This window comes from Empidonax traillii, unplaced genomic scaffold, assembly GCF_003031625.1.
Source record: "Empidonax traillii isolate 1590-97213 ecotype Southwest subspecies unplaced genomic scaffold, ASM303162v1 scaffold986:size372637, whole genome shotgun sequence".
In the NCBI taxonomy this organism is placed as follows: domain Eukaryota; kingdom Metazoa; phylum Chordata; class Aves; order Passeriformes; family Tyrannidae; genus Empidonax; species Empidonax traillii.
The window spans coordinates 272,640-292,376 of NW_020956179.1; the positions used below are offsets into that span (position 1 = coordinate 272,640).

General features: G+C 50.4%; 1 protein-coding gene across 16 annotated transcripts in view; it reads right to left on the reverse strand.

Annotated features, from left to right (window-relative positions):
• PTPRS (protein tyrosine phosphatase, receptor type S) overlaps window positions 1-19,737 on the reverse strand; it is a 97,542-nt gene that overhangs the window by 37,745 nt on the left and 40,060 nt on the right. For 9 of the 16 annotated variants that reach the window (XM_027903650.1, XM_027903638.1, XM_027903649.1 and 6 more), the window contains 5 exons: window positions 18,661-18,672; window positions 8,889-9,158; window positions 5,907-6,488; window positions 4,908-5,041; window positions 4,607-4,751 (listed from right to left, as the gene is read on the reverse strand). In XM_027903650.1, coding sequence (XP_027759451.1) covers window positions 4,607-4,751; window positions 4,908-5,041; window positions 5,907-6,488; window positions 8,889-9,158; window positions 18,661-18,672 — 1,143 coding nt within the window. Of the gene's footprint in view, window positions 1-4,606; window positions 4,752-4,907; window positions 5,042-5,906; window positions 6,489-8,888; window positions 9,159-10,472; window positions 12,179-18,660; window positions 18,673-19,737 lie in introns of those variants that run through there. The other 7 variants (XM_027903651.1, XM_027903645.1, XM_027903644.1 and 4 more) reach the window with 2 other exon arrangements.

A 19,737-nucleotide genomic window follows, 5' to 3' on the forward strand; every position in this document is an offset into this window, starting at 1 on the left:
TTCTGTCCATCCCTAATGACAATCGATCAGCCCAGGGAAGCATGGTGTGATCCATTTTCAAGGCAAATCTATAAATCCAATCTCACCCAACTGCAAGAAAGAGCTTTTAACTCTCTGCAGACACTGCCAGAAACTGGGGCGAGCTTTACAAGCCCCCCAGGTATCACCTGGAAGAAGCAGTAGATAAAACCCTAGTCACAACTCCTCATTCCTCTGCTACTTTTTAATGAACAAAAAGCTCTTTAACTGAGGAATGGTTGTTTTCAAACCTTGTACCTCCATCCTGACTCACAGGCAGATCTTTAGGCCCAGTTTGCCTTGTGGACTCTGCTACATCCTTTGCCCAGTTTGCCCTGGAGTGAGAGCCACACATTTTCCACGTTCCTCCACGAGACAGAGGGGAGTGGGTTTGCAGAAAGGGCAAAGATACTCCTTCTGCTGCAGTCTGAGCACCCTGCCCAGCAGGATATTTGGGGTGTTTTCCTCCTATTTCTATGCTTTATTGCTGTCTTTAATCTGGCAGAATGACCCCCTTCTCCTCAGCACTCCCAGTGAGGAGGCTGAGTGCCCCAGCCATGGCTGGCCACACAAAATAACACAGAATATGTCAAATGAACAAAACCAAAAGGAACAAACTGGAAAACAAAACACAAATCAGGCCAGTAATTTGAAACAAAACAAAACCAAAAATCAGAAAAGAAATCATAATAATAAAATAATACTGATATAAAAAGTGACTCCTTCCAGAACTTTCCCAGTCTGTTTACCTACCTTCCACTGCTTCAACTGCTAACTTATAAGACTTTCTTACAAGAGAGCAAGAGGAACTGAGCTACGAGGCCAGACCAAGCTCCTGGTGGGTTTCTGCACATGACTGGCTTTTAAAATGCCACTCTGCCCATGACTAGTCCTCCCGAGTCCTCCCCCTGACAGCAGAACCTCAGCTATTGCAGAAAGGGCAATTTTGGACCCCAGTCTGTTCTCTTTTGCTAAGCTATCAGCACAGAGAGCAGGGTGACACATTCCCACTGATGGATCTCCCCCCGTGGCTCTCTCCATCTGCAGGGATTGATGCAGCACCTTATCCAGAACGGAGGTCACTGCTCCTCCCACACCCCAGAACCGACTCAAGTTTGTTTCAAGGTATGGAGGGAAAGGCTGAGCCCTCTCCCATCGCTGCCATGATGCCGTTCCCTTCTTTTTTTTTTTCTCCCCAGCAGAGGCTGGTCATAATAAAATCCACCTCTCCTACTCAGACCAGCCAAAGCCACCACAGCCGAGAAACCCACTGCAGAGAGGGTCTGACCTGACCTACCCTTCCATCCTGAACCTCATTCTGAAAGCCCCAGCGAGCAGAGCTCAGCTCCAGCTGGCCCTGGGGTCACTGCACTGCAGCTGCTGCGTGTCTCGCTCGCTCACTCACCCTCTACTCCAGCACAGGGACCTACCGAGAGGCCCTGAGGTGAGGCCTCCTTTGGGGATGGTTTGCACTTTCTCTGGTCAAAAAGGCAGGGTTGGGGGGGGAAGTTGTGATACGGGAGGAGGCCCAGGTGCCACCTGAGCCCCCTCCCCGTCACTCTCATCGGCCGCAGCACTGGAGGGAAGCGGCCGCCCAGTGCTGGCTGACGCTGGAGACGCGCCTGGGGAGCTCATGGCACTGTGATTCCTTCACAATCCAGCCCAACCTGTGTGACTCTGGAGACGTGGGGACAGCAATGAGACCCGGGGAGCTGCTGCAGGAGGCCGAGAGCCGCAGCCCGAACTGGGGGCTGGGAGTTCACATCTGTGAGCAGCTCCTTCCACTGGACAGGGAGCCACGGCAAGGGCAGGAGCCCCCAGCCAGGAGGGCACCACCTCTGTCTGCTGGCCTGTTTTCACCAGGCAGACAGCATTTTGGGATCCCTCCCCCCCCTCCCCTGGGCTCCAGGACATCCGTGACTGTGTGCAGAGCCACGCACGTGTGGGTGAGCCTGCAGCAACAGGGTGGACTGTATTTGTGAATCTGCTTGAGACCAGCCAGTTACTCACCTGAGCTGCATCTTTTACATGCTTTAAAGTTGACTGTCCAAGCCACAAGAATGACCCTTACTGACCTTGCACAATATCATGTTTTTTAACCCTTTAGGTACCATAGACTTTGGGTGAGTTTCATTCACTTCATGTACTGTGAGGAAGGGGGACGGGAAGGAGAGCAGAGCTAATGAGGGGGGAACATCCTCTCTCAGGCAGGAACAGAGGGTGAGAAAGCCCAGTTGTTCCTCCACACCTGCACATGCAGCCTCACAGCACCCACCCTGCCACCCCTGTCTGCTGCCCACACTTTTCACCCTGACGTTTCCAAGTAGGAGAGTTGCCAGGGAGCCCTGGGAAGGTCATGGCTAACCAGAAAAGGGCAAACCAGCTCCTTCCAGCCATGAAGAGTTCTGTTAAGTTTTACAATCTACGTCTCTGGTACTTGAAGAGTTAAAACCCAGCTACTTCAAGAAGAAAAAGATACTTTACCTTTAGTTTAATGGATTTTACTTTGGTTATGATGCTCAGGAGGAGCCACCCTGACAGGGAGGTGCAGGGAGGGGTGCAGTGCAGGGGGGCTGCAACATGCAGGGACAGGGTGGGGGAGCAGCGAGCGGGTTGGGAGGGGGATTTGGCATTCCAGGGACAAGATGCCATCGTGGTGTGACATCACCCAGCAAGGGACAGACAGAGAGAGAGCAGGGAGCTGGTTCATCAGGCTGCAGAACGTGCAGGCAGGCAAGCAGAGAGCAGAAGAGAAAAGAAAGAAGAGGCATGGAGCGGGCCAAGGAGGAGTTGAACGGAAAAGGAGCTGCGGAGGGAAGACACAAAAGCCTGTCCCGAGCCAGAAGGTCTGTGAGCCGAAGGATGTCGCCCGGACCAGGGAGAATTGACTCGTTCCTCCAACAGCCAGCCAGGAAAAAATGTTTCACCGTGTTACAGGACACTGACAGCTCCCAGCTGATGTTCTTAAGAGCGTTAAATTAATGGAACTCTCCCTATGAAAGCTGAGCTACAGAGAGAGAAACCCGGCCCTGTTCTGGGCAGGTGCCAAGTTAGAAAAAGCCCCAAAGCCTTCCCCTTTCCCAGATCCCCTTCTCCTCACCCTTTAGGGACAAATTTTCAGCAGCGCTAAAGCCCAACTGCCGTCAGCTCCCACACCCCTCTTCCAGCCTGTTTTATTGAACCAGAAAGAACAAATCCCAGACCCTCTTTTCCTCCCACCCCCACAGATCTCAAGGAGAGAAACCCCTTGGAAAACAGAAGCAGAGTGTAAGTTTAGCACTTGTGTTTTTTTCAGGTCTTTTCAGTTCATTTCCCCCATCCCACAGTGATGCTCCCTCTGACAGTACCACACTGGGATCAGAACCAGCAGATGTGCAGCAGAGTCAGGAAAGGATTTTCCTATGAAACGTAGAGAGAGTATGGAGAAAAAAAAAAAAGAGAAGGAAAAAAGGGGAAAAACATTTTGAAGGAAAGAAGAAAACAAAAATCTTTGAATGGAGTGGAGGCCTGAGAAAGCCCCAGTGAGGAATTCTGTCTGTGCAGAAACAGACTCCCCTTTCTTCCCACTCCTCAGGGGACAGAAAGAGAAGGAGAAGGAGAAAGAGAGAGACAGCAGGATGTGACAATTAAAAAGCCCAGCCCAGAGCCTGCTGCTCCCCCTTGTTAGGGACTCTAAAGGATGGGAGTGGGTACTCTCCCTCCTCACACTGGTGACCAGAGCCATTTCTGAGTTAGTTCTGCTCCTGGCTACTCCAAACTGCAGCGGAGTGATTTAGTAGAGATGAGAGGAGACAGAAAACACAAAGAACAGCTGCCACAGCCACTCATGCAGTGAAAAAACACCTCATTTAAAAGCAAAGATCTGTGAAAAGCCCAGGTTGAAATATTGCCATCCAGGGTTATTGTCCCCGGGGCAACAGCGAAGGGAGACAATCCATTAAACTAAAACCAGCACGTTTTGGTTGCATACACTCCACCCTGGTATCATCAATATCCCCCCTCCCTGCCTCCACACGACTCCTTTCTCCCACTCTGCTGGAGCCCAAACGGGACCATTCCCAGCACTCACTGGGCCAGCAGATCTTCCTCCCCACACCTACGGAGTTGCTCACGGAAAAGAGCACAAGGCCTGCTTCCCCAAAGGGTGGTGAAAACGTTGGACTTGGAGTATCACCTCCCTTTCTCCTCTCCCTCCAGACTCCCCACCATCTGCCTGCTCCGCTGCCCGTGCCCCCCTTCCCGACGGCCGCTGCTCGGGCTGTGTGGGGACAGGCTGGTGGGTCCCGTCCTTCCTCAGCATGCTCAGCACCACCAGTCCCTCGCTGCTCCCACCCCACGTGGATGGTGCTACCTGGCCTCCCCAGTATCCCCCAAACACCCCCCAGCTCCGCTCCTCGCTTACATCTCAGCTACCTGGACCAGCAGAGCGAGTAGGAAGGTCCCAAAGGGTGTTCTCCCCCAAACCCGTCCCGGGAGCAGCACCGCCAACATCCCCCCCACCCCCCAGCTCCGTACCCCTGTGCCCACCATCTCTGGCTCCCTGACTGTCGTCCCCTCAGAGAAGGGTGGGAAAAGGAGAGACACCTACTAGACTGCAAGGTGCGCTCTCGGACCTCCGGGGTGAAGGCCCCCAGGCCCAGAGCCGAGCGGGCGGCCAGCCGGAAGACATACTCAGTGTTGGGCTTCAGGCCTTCCACGGTGAAGGAGGTCGTTGGCTCGAAGTTCTTCAGCACCTGAGCCGGGCAAGGTGGGAAGAGAAAAAAAAATAAAAAATAAAATAAAACCAAACAAAAAGGAGTAGAGGTGAACTCTTGCCCAGAGACGCCTGCCCTGCTCCCCCTCTCGCTGGGATGCTCCTCAGCCACAGCCTTGCTCCTCTCTGGACTCACCTCCTTGCTGTGGTCTCCTTCCTTATAGAGGAGCTCGTACTTCACTATGATCTCCTGGCGTGGAGGGCTCCACGTCAGCACGATGCTCGTCTCGGTCTTGGCGTCTGCACGGAAGTTCATCGGCTGCCCAGGAACTGGCACGGAGAAGGAGCCGACGGGGCCGAGGAGGCGAGATAAGAAACAGGAGAAAACACATTAGCTTGGCTAATTAGAAGGCTCCTGCCCTCTTTTCTTCAAAGCCTGGGTGGGAAGAGCACGTCAGCAGCAAAATGCCATACTGCAGTGTGGGCAGGTCCTGCCTCTAAAGCAGTGGAGTTAAATCCCACTGCAGGACTCCAGCACGAGCAGAGCTGTTGGAGATGGAGTGTCCCACTGGATCATATGCCTCTTTCTCGGTGGTGCAGAACACAGCCCTTCACACTAATTCCCAGTAAGAAGCCCATGAGGATGCAGGGTTTCCTCACCAGCACCCCATGCCATAAGCACTGGAAAGAATGTTGGGTGACAGCCTCTGATAAAACACCTTGTGTTTGCAGCTCAGCACATCTGCTGTGACAGTTAGGGCTTTGTTTTGCTCCTCATGCAGAAAAGAGTAAAAAAAAAAAGGCTCATTTTCCCACTCATCTCTGACAAAGTAATTTCTGCGTACTTCAGGGACAGTCAAGTGTCACCACTGCCTGGTCAGTGAGTGGATTAAGGTCTATTAAAGACATTTAGAGTTATAAAAAGGCTTTGGTTGGAAGAGACCTAAAGATCTTCCAGTCCCATCCCCTGCCATGGGCAGGGACACCTTCCACCAGCCCAGGTTGCTCCAAGCCCCATCCAATCTGGCCTTGGACACTCCCAGGGATGGGGCAGCCACAGCTTCTCTGGGCAACCTGTGCCAGGGCCTCCCCACCCTCACAGCCAAAGAATTTCTTCCCAACACCTAATCTGAACCTCTAACTCCAACCAACAGCTCTCCCTCCTGCACCCCAGGGCAGTGACACAGGCACTCACCTCCCTGCTGCGTCTTAACCTGGATGGGGTCGGAGAGGGGCCCGTCTCCCACGGAGGTGAAGGCCAGGACCCGCACGGTGTAGGTCTCATCCTCGAGCAGGCTGCCCACCGTGGTCAGCAGGCTGTCGTCCACGTTGTGCTTCTGCCAGTTGCTGACGGGCTGGTCGGGCTCCATGGTGTAGTACACGCGGTAGCCGCGGATCTGCCCGTTGGGCTCCACCGGCTCCTCCCACTGGATGATCATGGTGGTGCTGCTCAGCATCCGGCCCTGCACGTTCCGGGGGGCGCTGGCAGGGGCTTGTTCCCCGGTGCGAGTGACCACTGACTCGCTGGGAGGCCCCTGCCCGATGCTGTTGACTGCGGAGACCCAGATCTCGTACTCGGAGTTGGGGCTGAGCCCCCCGATGCTGTAGCGGGTGGTGGTGATGTCCTCCTTGATCTGGTACGGCCCGTCCTGGCTTTTGGACTTGTACTCAATGACATAGTAGGACACGGGGTCTGGGTTTCCAGAGTCCCAGGTGATGGTGATACTTGTTGCTGTTGTCTCTGTCACCACTGGCGTCCCAGGAGCCTTGGGAAGTGCTGGGAATCAGGAAGAACAGGCATTTAAAAAAAAACAAAAACCACACAAATGCTGAAATGGTGCCTAATTGGGCTGGTTAGGGCTGCGGGAGCCGGAGGCACAGCACCAATCACGGCAGCTCGGGAAAGTGCTGCTGGAATATTATGAACCTAGTTATACACTCTATTATCCTCCTTAAACTGCTCCATCAAAGGGAAGGCGTTCAGCTAAACATCTGGAATCATTAGCTTAGGCTTCAGCTGCACATCCGCCGGCTCACATGGCAGGGAGGGGAAGCGGCTTCGCAGGAGCTCCTTCCCAGCCACACACTCAGATGTTCGGAGTGGCTCTGGCACTGCTGAACCTCCCCCTCTTCAGCAGGAGGCACCGGCACAGTGTGGGCTGAGCTCCTCAGAACAAAACCCCATCAATCCTGGGAGTGCTTCCTCTGAAGCCACAAAGGTGTGTTAATACTCATCTCCCTCTCCCTCAGCCAGACGACTCCCCATGGAGCTTGTTGGGGACTGCACAATGCCCGACACCTTTAACAATGCCCGACACCTTTAACAACAAGTGTTAAGTCTTCTCAAGCTTTACCTATTGTCAAGTTTTATGTGTTGTCCTCACTACACTCTTTGGACCCCTTCCAACCTCACCTTATCACAGAATCTCAAACTGGCTTGGGGTGGAAGGAACCTTAAAGACCATCCAGTTCCACCCCCCTGCCACGGGCAGGGACACCTCCCACTAGACCAGGTTGCTCCAAGCCCTGTCCAACCTGGCTTTGAAGCCTTCTCTAGACCAATAACACTCTCACTTCTCCTTTCATCTTCAGCCTTGGAGAGCTGCAGATGCTCACACACAGAAATGTAAAAGGAAGAACAGGATACAAACAAAATGACAAAAGGCAGAAGGTACCAGCAGGGTAAGATTCTCCATCTGAGGAGATGGGGGAGTTGGAAGCAGAAGCAATCCACTCTTCACAGCAGCTTTTTAAATTGAGATGATTAGACAGGGAAAGAGGGGAAGGAAGGAAACACTCAGGAGAATAAAGAGGACCTGAGTCCAGCCCCAGGCATCCTTCTGCTGGCATGAGAGCCCACTCCCTGTGCAGAAGCTCAGGATGAGTGTCATGCCAAGATTCATTCATCCCTACTCATCTCTCCTGTCAGACCTTCCTCAGGCAGATCACTGATACAGCACGACTGTTTTCCTTTATCCCTCCCCTTTTCCGACGTGTTTCTCCTCTCATCCCCCACCCGCCACATCCTTTCCCACCCTGTCTCTCCCAGATCCCTCCTGGGCAACACCAGCACTCGGAGCAGACACCAGCTCACACGGAGCTCTACACTCACCCAACCTCAGGGGCTTCCTGCTTGGGTTTAATACTCCCCTGCTGAGGACAGAATAGATTGAAGATGGCACCCGTGCTCCTCTTGGGAATCACTAGTTGGAAGCTGGGGTTACTCCCCATCTTGTTGAGGCAACAACGGCCACTAAGATGCTGGAACTAAGCTCTACTGCAAGGGTTCACATGCCAGAGATCCTCAGGGCCTTGGCTGAATCTCTAACCTTGGAACAGGATGGCATGCGGGCTCCAAGCCATCCAAGGCTCCTTGCAAAGTGCCCAGCCAGACTCATATGCCAGGACAGACACGAGCATGCAGGGGACTGGAGCCACACTTTTCTTCGTAACAAACATCTCAGGTGGCCCAAAGCCAGGGAAGGTCTCAAGCCACCAGCTTCCCCTTCACTGAGGGTTTCCCTGTGTGTGGGATCCCTGAGGGACACATGCACAGATCGCAGCACGTGGCACTGGGGGTGCACAGGCCTGTCTCCCTGCCCATGCTCACAGACCTCCAACGTGTACACACAGGCTGGTGGCAAAACACAGACTTACACACGTGCAGCCAGGCATCCACATGCCCACAATGCAGCCACGGTGTCCCCCTCCATCTCCCACACCTTGGACATGCAGAACCGTGTCCTTCTCCGTGCACACACACACACACCCACTCGTGCACAAGCACCTTTGTACATGCAGAACTGCGCCCCTCTCCATGCACACGCACACCCCCCTGACTCATGCAGGAGCACCTGGCCATGCAGGACTGCGTCCCTCTCCATCTCCCACTCGTGCACAAGCACCTGGCCGTGCAGGACTGCATCCCCCTCCATGCTGGCCACACAGGACCGTGCCACCCACGCTTCCCCCCGTGCAGCTCGGGCAGCGCCGCGCTCTCCCCGTGCAGACACACCACAACACCAGATCCAGCATTCCCACTCGTGCCACACCCCACAGACGCTCTGCCCACGTGCTCAGACGCCCTGCCACGCGCCCTGCCGGCTCCATCCCCCTGCCCCCGTGCCCGCTCCCCCACACGTGCAGCGGGGCTCTGGCCGTGCCCGCGCTCCCTTACATTTCACCGTGATCTGGGCAACGGCTTCTATGACTCCCAGACTGGACATGGCCACGCAGGTGTAGTTGGCGGAGTCCTTGACGTCCGTGAGCTCCAGGACGTTCCTGCCCACGGGCATGTCGTCCTCGGGCGTCAGGTCCTCCGCTCCCTGCATCCACTTGACGTAGGGCATGGGCGAACCCACGGCCACGCACGTGATGTTGACGTTGCCCCCGGGCATGATTTCATGGCTGACAGGTAAGATGGAGAAGCGAGGGGCCACACGGCGAACTGTGGACGAGACGCACAGAGGTAACAAAAAAAAAAAAAAAACAAACCGAAACAAACGAACGAACAAACAAAAAAAAAACAAAACCAAAAACGAAAAACCAAAAAAGTAAAACAAAAAACCAAAACAAAACGAAAAGCGAAAAGAGAAAGAAAGGAAAGAAAAAGAAGGGAGAAAAAAGAAAAAAGAGTAAAAGGTAATTTAAATACAGATGGGGTTTGTCATCGTTTTATTTTCTTCCTCCATTAAAAAACAAAACGAAAAAACGAAGAAATGAAAAAATCGAAAATCGAAAACCGAAAACCAAAAACTAAAAACTAAACTTCAAATAAACTTGTACTTCACAAACAATATATAGAATATAGACATAAAAGCGATATTTCATAGCAACAGGGTTCCATTGATCAAGATTAGACCCATCACAGCACAGATAAATACACAAAAATTTATTAGCAATTTCTCATCTTTACTGGCAAGAGCTGGCATGGCGAGCGTCCAAAAATCTCCTCCGTGGCCGCTGGGGCCCCCAGCTCCCCGCTCCACACCCCGGGAACCTGCTCCTCCCCTTTCCCAGTGGAGTCTGATCCCAGATCACCTTCTCCCAAAGGGAACAGCCCGTCCACCACCACGGCCCGGCGTGGTCCAGGTGCCCCCTCTGCCTCCGGAGAGGGGCCCTCTCCCACCCAGGGATGCTGCAGAGGTGGGGTGGGGGCGAGGAGAAGGTTGGGATGGAGATGGAAACTTCTCAAGGTTTTGCCTTGTTGGACCCAGAGAATTCAACAAAGAGAGAAGTGTCACATCCCCAAATTCCAGACACGCCACTTGAGAAGTAAAAGGCTAAATGGTAAACAAGGGAGGAGAGGGAGTCCCCGGAGTGGGACAGAATTTAGTTGGTGCCTGCGTGTGAGAAGCGTCCAGGGGAACGCAGTCCCCCTGGAGCGAGAGAGAGTGTGGAAAAGATGAGAAACTCTAATGAAATTTTTGTGGTTTTCGGGTATAGAAACCCTAACGAAGCCTCTTTAAGATCTGACACGGTTCCATCGATAGATGCAGCTCTCAGAGTCACAAACATCATGCAAAATAGGTAAAAAAGAGATACAGAGAGAGAGAGAGAGAAAGAAAGAAGGAGAGAGGAAAATGCAGAGAAATATAATTTCTGGGCGGCTAGCAAATGCCCACATGGATACTGGGTAGAGAGTGAGCGACAGAGAAAGGAAGGAAGACCAGGAGAAGGAGAACAAGAGGGACAGGGAGAAAGAAGAGAGAGAGAGAGAGAGAGGGAGGGGAGGGGGGAAACCCACTTTAATGCTGCATACTTTTTCTAGCTGATGTGACCCAATGTGGTGGCTCACATTGTCACATCTCAGCCCTGGCGGAATAATAAATAGAATAGAATTAATAAGAAAAACAAGGTAATGAAACTTTTAACGTTGAGAAAACAGTGACATGTTCTGTGCATCTCCTTAGCAGAGAGGTGGATGCAGCTTCCAGACCTTACACAGGAAGAACATGGACGCAAAGAGGGAGGCTGTGGTTTCCTTGGCTCCATTTTCTGAACTACCTGGGCTGGCTGGAGGAACGGTGGGTGCCCTTCCTTAGAGGGGGGGGGAAAGCAGGAGAAGGGACTAAGGAGAACGTGTGTGGATCAGAGAGGCCCTGGGGAGGGAGCTGAGGGCAGGGTCTCATCCCACAGGCAAAGACAAAAGGATATGGACCCGGGAAAAATGCAGGAACAGCAGCAGCTGGAGGGGAATGGAAGTGCAGGATTCCTCCAGCTTCAGGGACAGCCATGCAGGAACTCCCTCAGGCAGGGTGGGCCAGGGGGCAGGAGTGTTTGGAGTGCTGGGGGCCTGTAAACCACCTGTCCCTGCTGTCCTGTTCCCAGGGAACTTCAGAACAACCTCTCTAGGGCTCAGGGGCCATCGCCTCATGCAAAAGCAAAGCAAAGGGCAGCAGAGCTGAGCCTGCCCGCGCTCCTCCCGAGTCCCAGTGTCCTGAGATGTCCCCTGGAACTGATGTCTCGGGGTTTTCTGGTATTTATCTTACTTCCCTGGCTGTCACTCAGCTTTATGGGTCTTTTCCAATGGGAAGGGTGCTGCCAGGAGAGGTAGTGGTTGTTTGCCTTTTAGGAGGGCTTTGGTAAACAAAAGCCAACTGCAGCCCTTGCACTGTCCTGCAAGGTGACAAGGGACATCTTCACAGCAAGGTCTGGTCTCTCCATCGGGCTGTCAGACTCTTTTCTGCAGGTACCAGTAGCCAGGAACCAGTACTGGGAGGCAAGGAAGAGAAGACTTCCAGATTCGTGGCACCAGAAGCTCGGGAATGGAAGGGGATAATTCCTGCATGCATGGATTTGCAGGGAGAACGGGTGGCATGCCCTCAGCAGGGGAAAGAATTGGAATGTGGAGGGAGAGACTGCAAGCTCACCTGGCCACTGACACTCGAAGGTGACTTTCTACCTGGAGAAAGGTGTAAGGAGGGTTTTTGTACCACCTCAGGGACCAGCACTGTCTCAAAGGATCAGGCAACATGCTCCTTCCTCCCTCCTGTGACTGTGGAGGACTTTCAGCCCTAAAAATGAGGGTACATCCCTGTTTCCTACTCCATCCTTCTTCCCACTGCTTCTGGAGGGGTCACAATTCAGAAAATGGAGCCAGGTGAAAACCACACCTGTCACAGTCTGAGACAAGATGGAGAGAACTTGGAAAAGAAACAAGTGGGGTCAACATGCAGACAAATCTGGGGTGGGGATGACTCTCTAGAGGAGGGGCTGGCATGTAACCTTCTGGAGAGGGGAGGCAAGGTGGGAAAGGTGAGGAGGGATGGGGAGACATATCCGGACAAGATCCGGTCAGCAAACAGCATCAACAGCAACAAACAACGGCAGGTGGGATGCAAACACTGAGTTGTCATGGGAACAGAACAAGACAGTTAATTCAAACCGAAGCTAATCGCAAAGAAATAAAACCGAACCGAAAGAGAAAGGAAAAAAAAAAAAAAAAAAAAAAAAAAAAAAAAAAAAAAAAAAAAAAAAAAAAAAAAAAAAAAAAAAAAAAAAAAAAAAAAAAAAAAAAAAAAAGAAAAAAAATAACAAAGAAAAGAAAAGAAAAAGGAAGAACAAACCAGAATTTAATAACCGAAAAGCATTATCTGATGTAGGGCGGAGTGCTGAGAATCGGAGTCTGAAGGGAACAGACTGTTCCTGGCTGTGGTTTTGGGCAGGGAAGAAGAGATCCACTCACAAAACACAAGCTCCCAAAGAACTGCAGAGCAAACCCTCCCCTCCTCCTCACAGCTCCCAGGGGGTGCAGGTCAGCTCCGTGGGGGTCACAGGCCACTTTGGGGCTGGTTTAATTTGGGCGAGGGCTGATGTGAGCCCAAAGCAGGCAGCAGCACTTCCTTGGTGCATCCTGGTTTAAAAAAAGCTACACACTCCCGTGTGTGCACAAGTCTGCCAACATCCACACACCGGCCTGGGATGGGAAAATAACTCCAGTTAAATGCTGGAGACCTCAGAGAGTCCCTGGATACATCCCTGCCACAGCTCAGGGCTGGGACAACCACGATAGTTAAAGGGTTCATCTCTGGCTACCCACCACCACGCCCCTGTTGATGTGAATTGCTACACCACTCGGATTTGGCTGGTGACATGGAATTTGTCAAGGTGAGAACCTCTGGGTCAGCCTTTAGGACAAGGCCCAGGAGGAAGAGAGCAGTGGTGGGAAGGAAGCTGGAAGTGCAGCTAGAGATGGAATCAAGACCAATTTCAGCTCTGGGTCCTGCTGGGTGTCACACACAGCAGCTGAAAAGAGGGAAATTTTACAGGTGAAAAACGTGGCAAAAAGAGATTCCCTTCCGTTTTGCTTTCCAAGACTTTCAAAGGACCAGGAAGAAAAGCACTGGAAACGAAAACACTGGGATAGGGCAGTTACAGACACTTCTCTTAACACTTCTCCCAGTTGCTGGTACAAGAAGCACCTTTCCCTGAGTTCCAGGGATGTTTGGTTTCCAGGACAGCTTTGCCAGACCTGGGTTACGAAGCCGACCTCGCATGCGTACACGGATGTTTCATGCTCCATGTGCAGCAGCTCCCGACGGACACACACACAAGCAGGCACACACGAACAGACATTTTTTTCCATGGCCAAAAAACTCCCAGGAGCTTTTTTCAAACGAGGATACAGCTCATCACCGATAGAACCAGATTTCAAGGCAGGAGCTGGACGTTTGGGATGCAAGTTGAATCGTTTCAATGCAGAGAAGCCATTTCTGAGGCACGGGGAGATTTCTGAAGTGCAGTCAGTTATGAGTCTGTTTAATTGTCTGTTGGGTAAGCATTTCACGCTGCAAATCTGCACCCCAAATCGGGCTTTTTAAAGAAACAGAACAGATCCATAACTTTTCACACCCTTGGGAAGCCAATTGGTTTTGTTGCTGCTCACGGAGGCAGAGGTTAGCCCAGTTTGTGTTGTGTGAGTGGCATTTTTGGCTTTTTTTGGTCCCAATCAGCATGGCTAAGGTTCCCCACCACCACCACTCTGTTAAGAAGAGGTCCACAAGGTGAGAGGTGTTTTTGCAAGGGACAGATTTACAGACCTGGTCGGAAGAGACACTGTGAGATCCAGGGTTGACATTTGCAACACCAGAATCCATCCTTAAAATGCGTTCCCAGGACGCTGCTAGTGAGAGAAATCTGAGGACCAACCAACCAGTTTGTGCTGAGGAAATTCACCAGTTGCACTTTTTAAGCCCCTTCCAGATTCCCTCAGGGAGAAGCAATGTTGGAGGAGGAGCGAGGTGGGGAAAGGAGCACGTTCCGGACAAGAACCCGTCACTTCAAACCCCGATTCACATTAAACCAACTCAAAAGTGAAACACATCTCATATACCTTAAAGGAGAAATCAATTGGGAAAAGGAAAACGAAAAGAAAGTGAAGTGACTGGTTGAAAGCACCGAACAAAACCAAATGGTATTGAACATTTTGACACTCAGCAAGCTGCTGCTCCAAATGAGGTGAGAAGGCGGACATTATTGGCCATTTTGGTGAGACAGGAGTCATTCCGTCTTGCTCCAAAATGAGGAGGGGGTAGGGAAAGGGTGCCAAAATAATGTGCAGCCTCTACATTATTAGTGAAGCTTAGATTACACCTGTCCTCCCCTCCCAAAAGGTGGTGTGTCCCTGCCCCCCTGCGTGTCCGTGCAGCCGCCTCTGCCTCTTCCCTCTCCCATTCCAATTCCAGGTTCGTTCCTCTGGGGCCAAACAAACGCTGTTGGGTTTGGATTTCCGACCTCCGTCCCTCCACAGGACGAGATACTTCCCTCCTCACGCCCATCTCCTTCCTCATTTCCTTCACGGTAAATAAAAATAAATAAGTAAATAGGCAGATAAATAAAGAATGAGCCCAAGGTTTGGATTTGGTCTGGAGGAAATCCATTACCTTCCCAATAATTGTTACTTTTCACTTAAAAAACCACATTAGCCGAGTGACAGGCTGGCTGAACATCTCTGGTCTTTTGTAATTCTTTTTTTTTTTTTTTTTTTTTTTAACAGGATTAAACAGAAAATCATCGAAATCCAATTGTTTTTTCAAGCAGCTCTGCAATTTTAAACACAGACTCGACTGTTTTAGTTTTTGTTATTTTAATTTGACAAGGTGTAATCTAATTTTTTCCCCTAAAACAAAGAGAACAGCGATGCAAAAGGTGTAAGAGACACAGGCAGGCAGAGATTTCGAGATCAGTACAGCACAGTGTTCCTGCAAAGTGCCCTCTATAGAGAGATAGTCATGTATATACATAGATATATACACAGTTTTGAATTTTTTTGATTTTTTTTTTTTTGGGGGGGGGTGGGTGGCTTTTTGTATCCATTTCCATTTCCTGATACCCTTGAGAAATCCTTCTGCAGAAACACAGTGAAGTTTTTGTTTGCTTTGTTTGGTTTGGAACTAGAATTTCAGAGCTGAGGACACCCCAAACACGGACAGGGCGCTCCCCCACCCATGGAAATGCTAAAATAACCCTGAAAAAACTATCCCAGAACTCTCCATCCCTAAATGCCAGCACCTGGAAACTGGGCACTGCAGGGGCAGCTGTACAACCCAGTGGTGGGTCTGCCTCCCTCCTTCTCCATTCAAGAATTTATCAGTCTAGTCTAAAAACGTCTTCAAATTCCTGCAGTTTAAAATACCAATGGTCGTTTTGCCCTCATGGCTATTTGTTAAATCTCTAGTGCCAGTGGAATTATTTCCTTCAACCTCTAAATGGCATTGAAAGGGAAAAGCTCAGCAATGGTTCCACTTGGAACCAAGCAGCAGCTCTGGTCTGATGGTCAAATTACACATGAGCCAAACTTAACCCAGGCTAGAGGCTAAATTATTGCTTAAATTAGTCACATTTTAATCTATTTGGAAGTTTATTTCCTGAGGTGCTCAGCACACTATTCCTGCACTTTCTATGGGTTTTATTTCGATTGATTTCTACTAGTTCTGCTCCTACGTGTTTAGCCCTGGCCTGGTTTCATCTTTGGCCTCTCAGTGAGTTGAGGTTTTCCTGAGAGCCTTGAGAATTACTGGAAATGTTCTCAGCCAGACCTGGAACTGCAGTACCTGACTCGGGGTGACTAAACACTGAGCTGCCTCCGACAGGCACAGCAGCACTGGGCTGGTTTAAATTCCTGCTGAGCCATTTACAGCTCCCTGGGCTGGAAAAGAGCAGAGCCACAAGGAGCTCGAGCGGAGAGGAAAAAGGATTATCCCTGCAGCATCCCAACTGCTGCCTTTTGTATCTCCCAACAGGGCCCCACCGCACGAAAAAGGGAAAAAAATTTTAATTTTGGTAAATTCAACCATGACAACACGTCCTGTACCAGCAGCAGCAGCAGCTCTGCACAGTCAGAGGATGCCAAAGCACAGCCCACGTGGCTCATTCCTCCTTCCCTTTCCCATAATAAAACACAAGGCAAATCCTTAACCAATGATTTCAAGACCATGCCCCATGGTTTGGGTTGGTAGGGACCTTAAAGATCACCTGGTTCCACCCTCCTGCCACGGGCAGGGGCACCTTCCACTAGACCAGGTTGCTCAGAGACTGTAACTTTAGCAAACCACAAGCTCTTCTAGCCAGGTATCAAGTCTCTATTTCCTCACCCAATGTCATTCCAGCCTATCATGCCTAAATCCCATTTAGCTTGAGTTTATTGTTGTTGATATTATTATTATTATTATTATTGTTATTGGCTTTTTAGGAAGAATTTAATCTTCAAACCTTCTCAGATCACAAGAGATTCTACCAGCAGCAGCGCGGTTTGGCCATGTTAGAAATAGTTTAGGAAAGAGAAAATAAACAAATAAAAAAACAATGGTGTATAAATCCCTTTTTAATTGCACCTAAATCCTGAAACTTAAACTCCTAGTCACGAAGGAAAATCCTGTAATTAGGAGTGATTATCACCTTTTAGTCCTAGGCAGGAGGGAGGTGGGATGGGAAAACCTAGTTTCAAACACTATTCCTTTTCTCTTTTTTTTTTTTTTTAAATATAGAACAAGCCTTTTTTTCTTCCTTTTTCTTTTTTTTTTTTTGCTTTGAATAGAGCCTTGGGGCTGGGGGCTGGTTTTTTGGCTATTGTTGGCATCCAAGTGAGAAGAGCCACAGCTGGTCTCTTCCCAAAGACATTCCCAAGAGCGCAGCATTTCGGAGTGGAACCCTCGAACCTACGGGGAGGGGGGAGAGACTTGAAAGGGGGAGGGGAGAATACCAGCACTGAGGGTCCGAGCACTGAAATCTCAGCATTTTAAGAAAAAAAAGAGAAGGACAGACAGAGAGAAAGAGAGAGATAGAGCAAGAGAGAGACAGATAACTGTGTCAATACTGCACTGGATTTCTCAAAAATCACACAGCTTTAATACCTGTGCCCTAGGAAAGCCACTCCTTTGGTAGCTGGTTGAGGTGAGGACTGAGGGGCAGAGGGAAAGGCATATCCAGGGAAAGGGCTGGCATTCACTTCTGCACAGGGAAAGCACCAAGCACCACGGGAACCACTGACACACTGCAAACCCCCTGTCCACTCTCCCATGTGGCCCAGGGCGCGCACATGGGAGGCAACAGGGGCTTCGTGGGGATGAACAGGGAGATGAGAAGAGGGAAAAGAGGCATTTTTCAGCTCCAATGTCACTGGTCAGATCCCTGGTTGCTGTTTGCAGTAGCTGCAGCTGCCAGATGTGCCCCAGCAGCCCATTCCAGGGGCTGCCACAGCCGCGGTTCTCTTCCCACGCTCCGTTGGGGAGGAGGGCTCTACCTTGGCTGCACCTGGCTGGGATTCAGGGTGCCTTTCCCAGGCAGTAATGGATAAATGACAGGGAAGGGAGTGGGAAAATATGGAGAGGCAGAGCCAGGAGGCAGCTGCCTGGCTGCCCTTCCCTGCCAGGATGAGGTGTCACCCTCCTCCAAGGAATTCTGGCAGGCTCTGCCGAGGAGCTGGGCGCTGCCTGGCCGTGGGGCTCTCCATGCACACGTGGGTGCTCCAGGAGAGACAACACCGTGGGGTTTGGGGACAGCAGGAACCTTTCTGTCTGTGCCCGTGCTGGGCTGGGAGCAGGAGAGCTCCTGGTGTCCCTGGAGGGAAAGGGGCAGTTCCCAGAGAGAGAACTGGGGAAGGCCTTTGGAGCAGGGATCGGGGCTTTGCTTCGCAGTGCAGGATGTGGAACGAGAGCCACACCTCGAGAGATAAACGTGAGTAGTAACGTCACCCAGGGGCTGCCCTAACTCTCGGAACGACCTCCCTGGGTTCTCACCGTCTTTTCCACTTCCCAGATCCCTCCCTCCCCCCAGAACAAAAGGCTTGTCCCAAATAGCAGGGCTTCCATGGACAGGCGTTAGAGCTGTGTGACTCCTTTCCTCCTGGAGGGGTTGAGGAGTTCAGTTACCAACCGGGTGGGCAGGAACACTGGCTTCTCACAATGCGTTTGGAATAAACTACAGCACAGCATAACCAATCAAAACAGAAACAAGGAAATCAAGAGAAAGCAAAAAACCCAACAGAACCAAAAAAAAATTTGGAAAGTAACAGTAAATTCACTTCAAAGGAACCAGAATCGTATAACGGAAAGGAACCAAAAACTGTACATATTTATATCTCGAAAAAAATTAACTCGGAATTAATTTAAAAAAGTGGCATGCAAAGAAGATTTGTTACATTCTCCTATCATGCATCAGGCCCAATGTCCAAACGGCAAGGTAACCATGACGACAAAAAAGTGCAAGAACTCAGCAACATTACCAAAGGATGCATAGAGAGGCCCACAATGCAACTCAACTCATCTCCGCGAGACCCGGGAACGCGCGGGTCTCGCTCATCTTAAAGATTTCTTGCTTTTTCTCTTTTTCTGTTTTTTTTTAAATTTTTTTTTTTTTTAAAATTTTCTTTTTTTTTTTATTTTTTATTTTTCTCTTACGAATGTAAAAATGTGGGTAAAGAAAGTAAAAAAGAAAAAAACCACACCAACCTTCTCGTAGCTCTGAGGGATGTTAAGGGGGTTTGATGCGGAACACAATGACATGAGGAGAAGAGAAAAATAGGGGAAACACAGAGAGAGTAAAAAAAGGCCTTCTCAAGGCTGTCAGCTGCAAATTGATTGATTTTTTTTTTTTTCTCTTAACCAAAATAAAAGGAAAGGAAAAAAAAAAAAAACGAAGATAGTAACGACCCTCTTTCCTTCCTTCCTAACGCTCCCCCTCCCACCCCATCGGGTACCTTTAAGACCAACCAAGCTCCGTGGGGAGGTCAGGCTGGGAGCAATCCTAGCTCAGAATCAGCCCCCACAGAGGTGCTGACCCCAGGAAGGATTCTCCCTTCTTTAAGTCCTTCTGCTCCTCAGAGAAGGGGGAGTGGAGCCTGTGCCGGGCAGGAGACCCGACACACGGAGGAGCCCCCAGGCTGGAATTCCTCTCCCCACCCCGGCCCCACCAGCCCCACACCCAGCCCTGCTCACACTGACTGCACCATGGGACTGAATAAGGAAAAAAAAAAGAAATAATTAGAAGAAGGAAAAGAAAAGCAAAACCAAACCAAACCATTTCCTTGCAATGTTCAAACTTACAACTCCTATCCCAGGTGGTCTATAGAGACAAGCATGTTATGGGAGAAACAAGTCAATTGGAAACACAGGAGTGTTCGAGACTCTTTTAAAACAAACAAAAAAAAAAACCAAAAAAAAAAAAGGGAAGAAAAATGTGCATGAACTCTCCCTCCCACCAAAGCAAAATCCATTTCAGAAATTTGTTACCTTTCCACGATATTAACACACAAGAAACAAGGAATTAAACAGCATGAAAAACACCCAAACCACAGGCCGAGCTGGTACCCGCTGTTTTCTGCACTCTCTCAGCTGGTTAGTGCTGGTTTCAGGCAGGCCCAGGTACACACAGGCTAAGTGGGATAGAAAGAGGGCTATACCTGGAGCCCCACTCATCCAGGTGTGGAGACAACACCATGTTATACAACCTTTGTCTCCTGGGTAGTTTCCGAGTGGCCAGAAAAGTAGAGGAAATTTATAAATAAAAGAATAATAAAAAATCCCCAC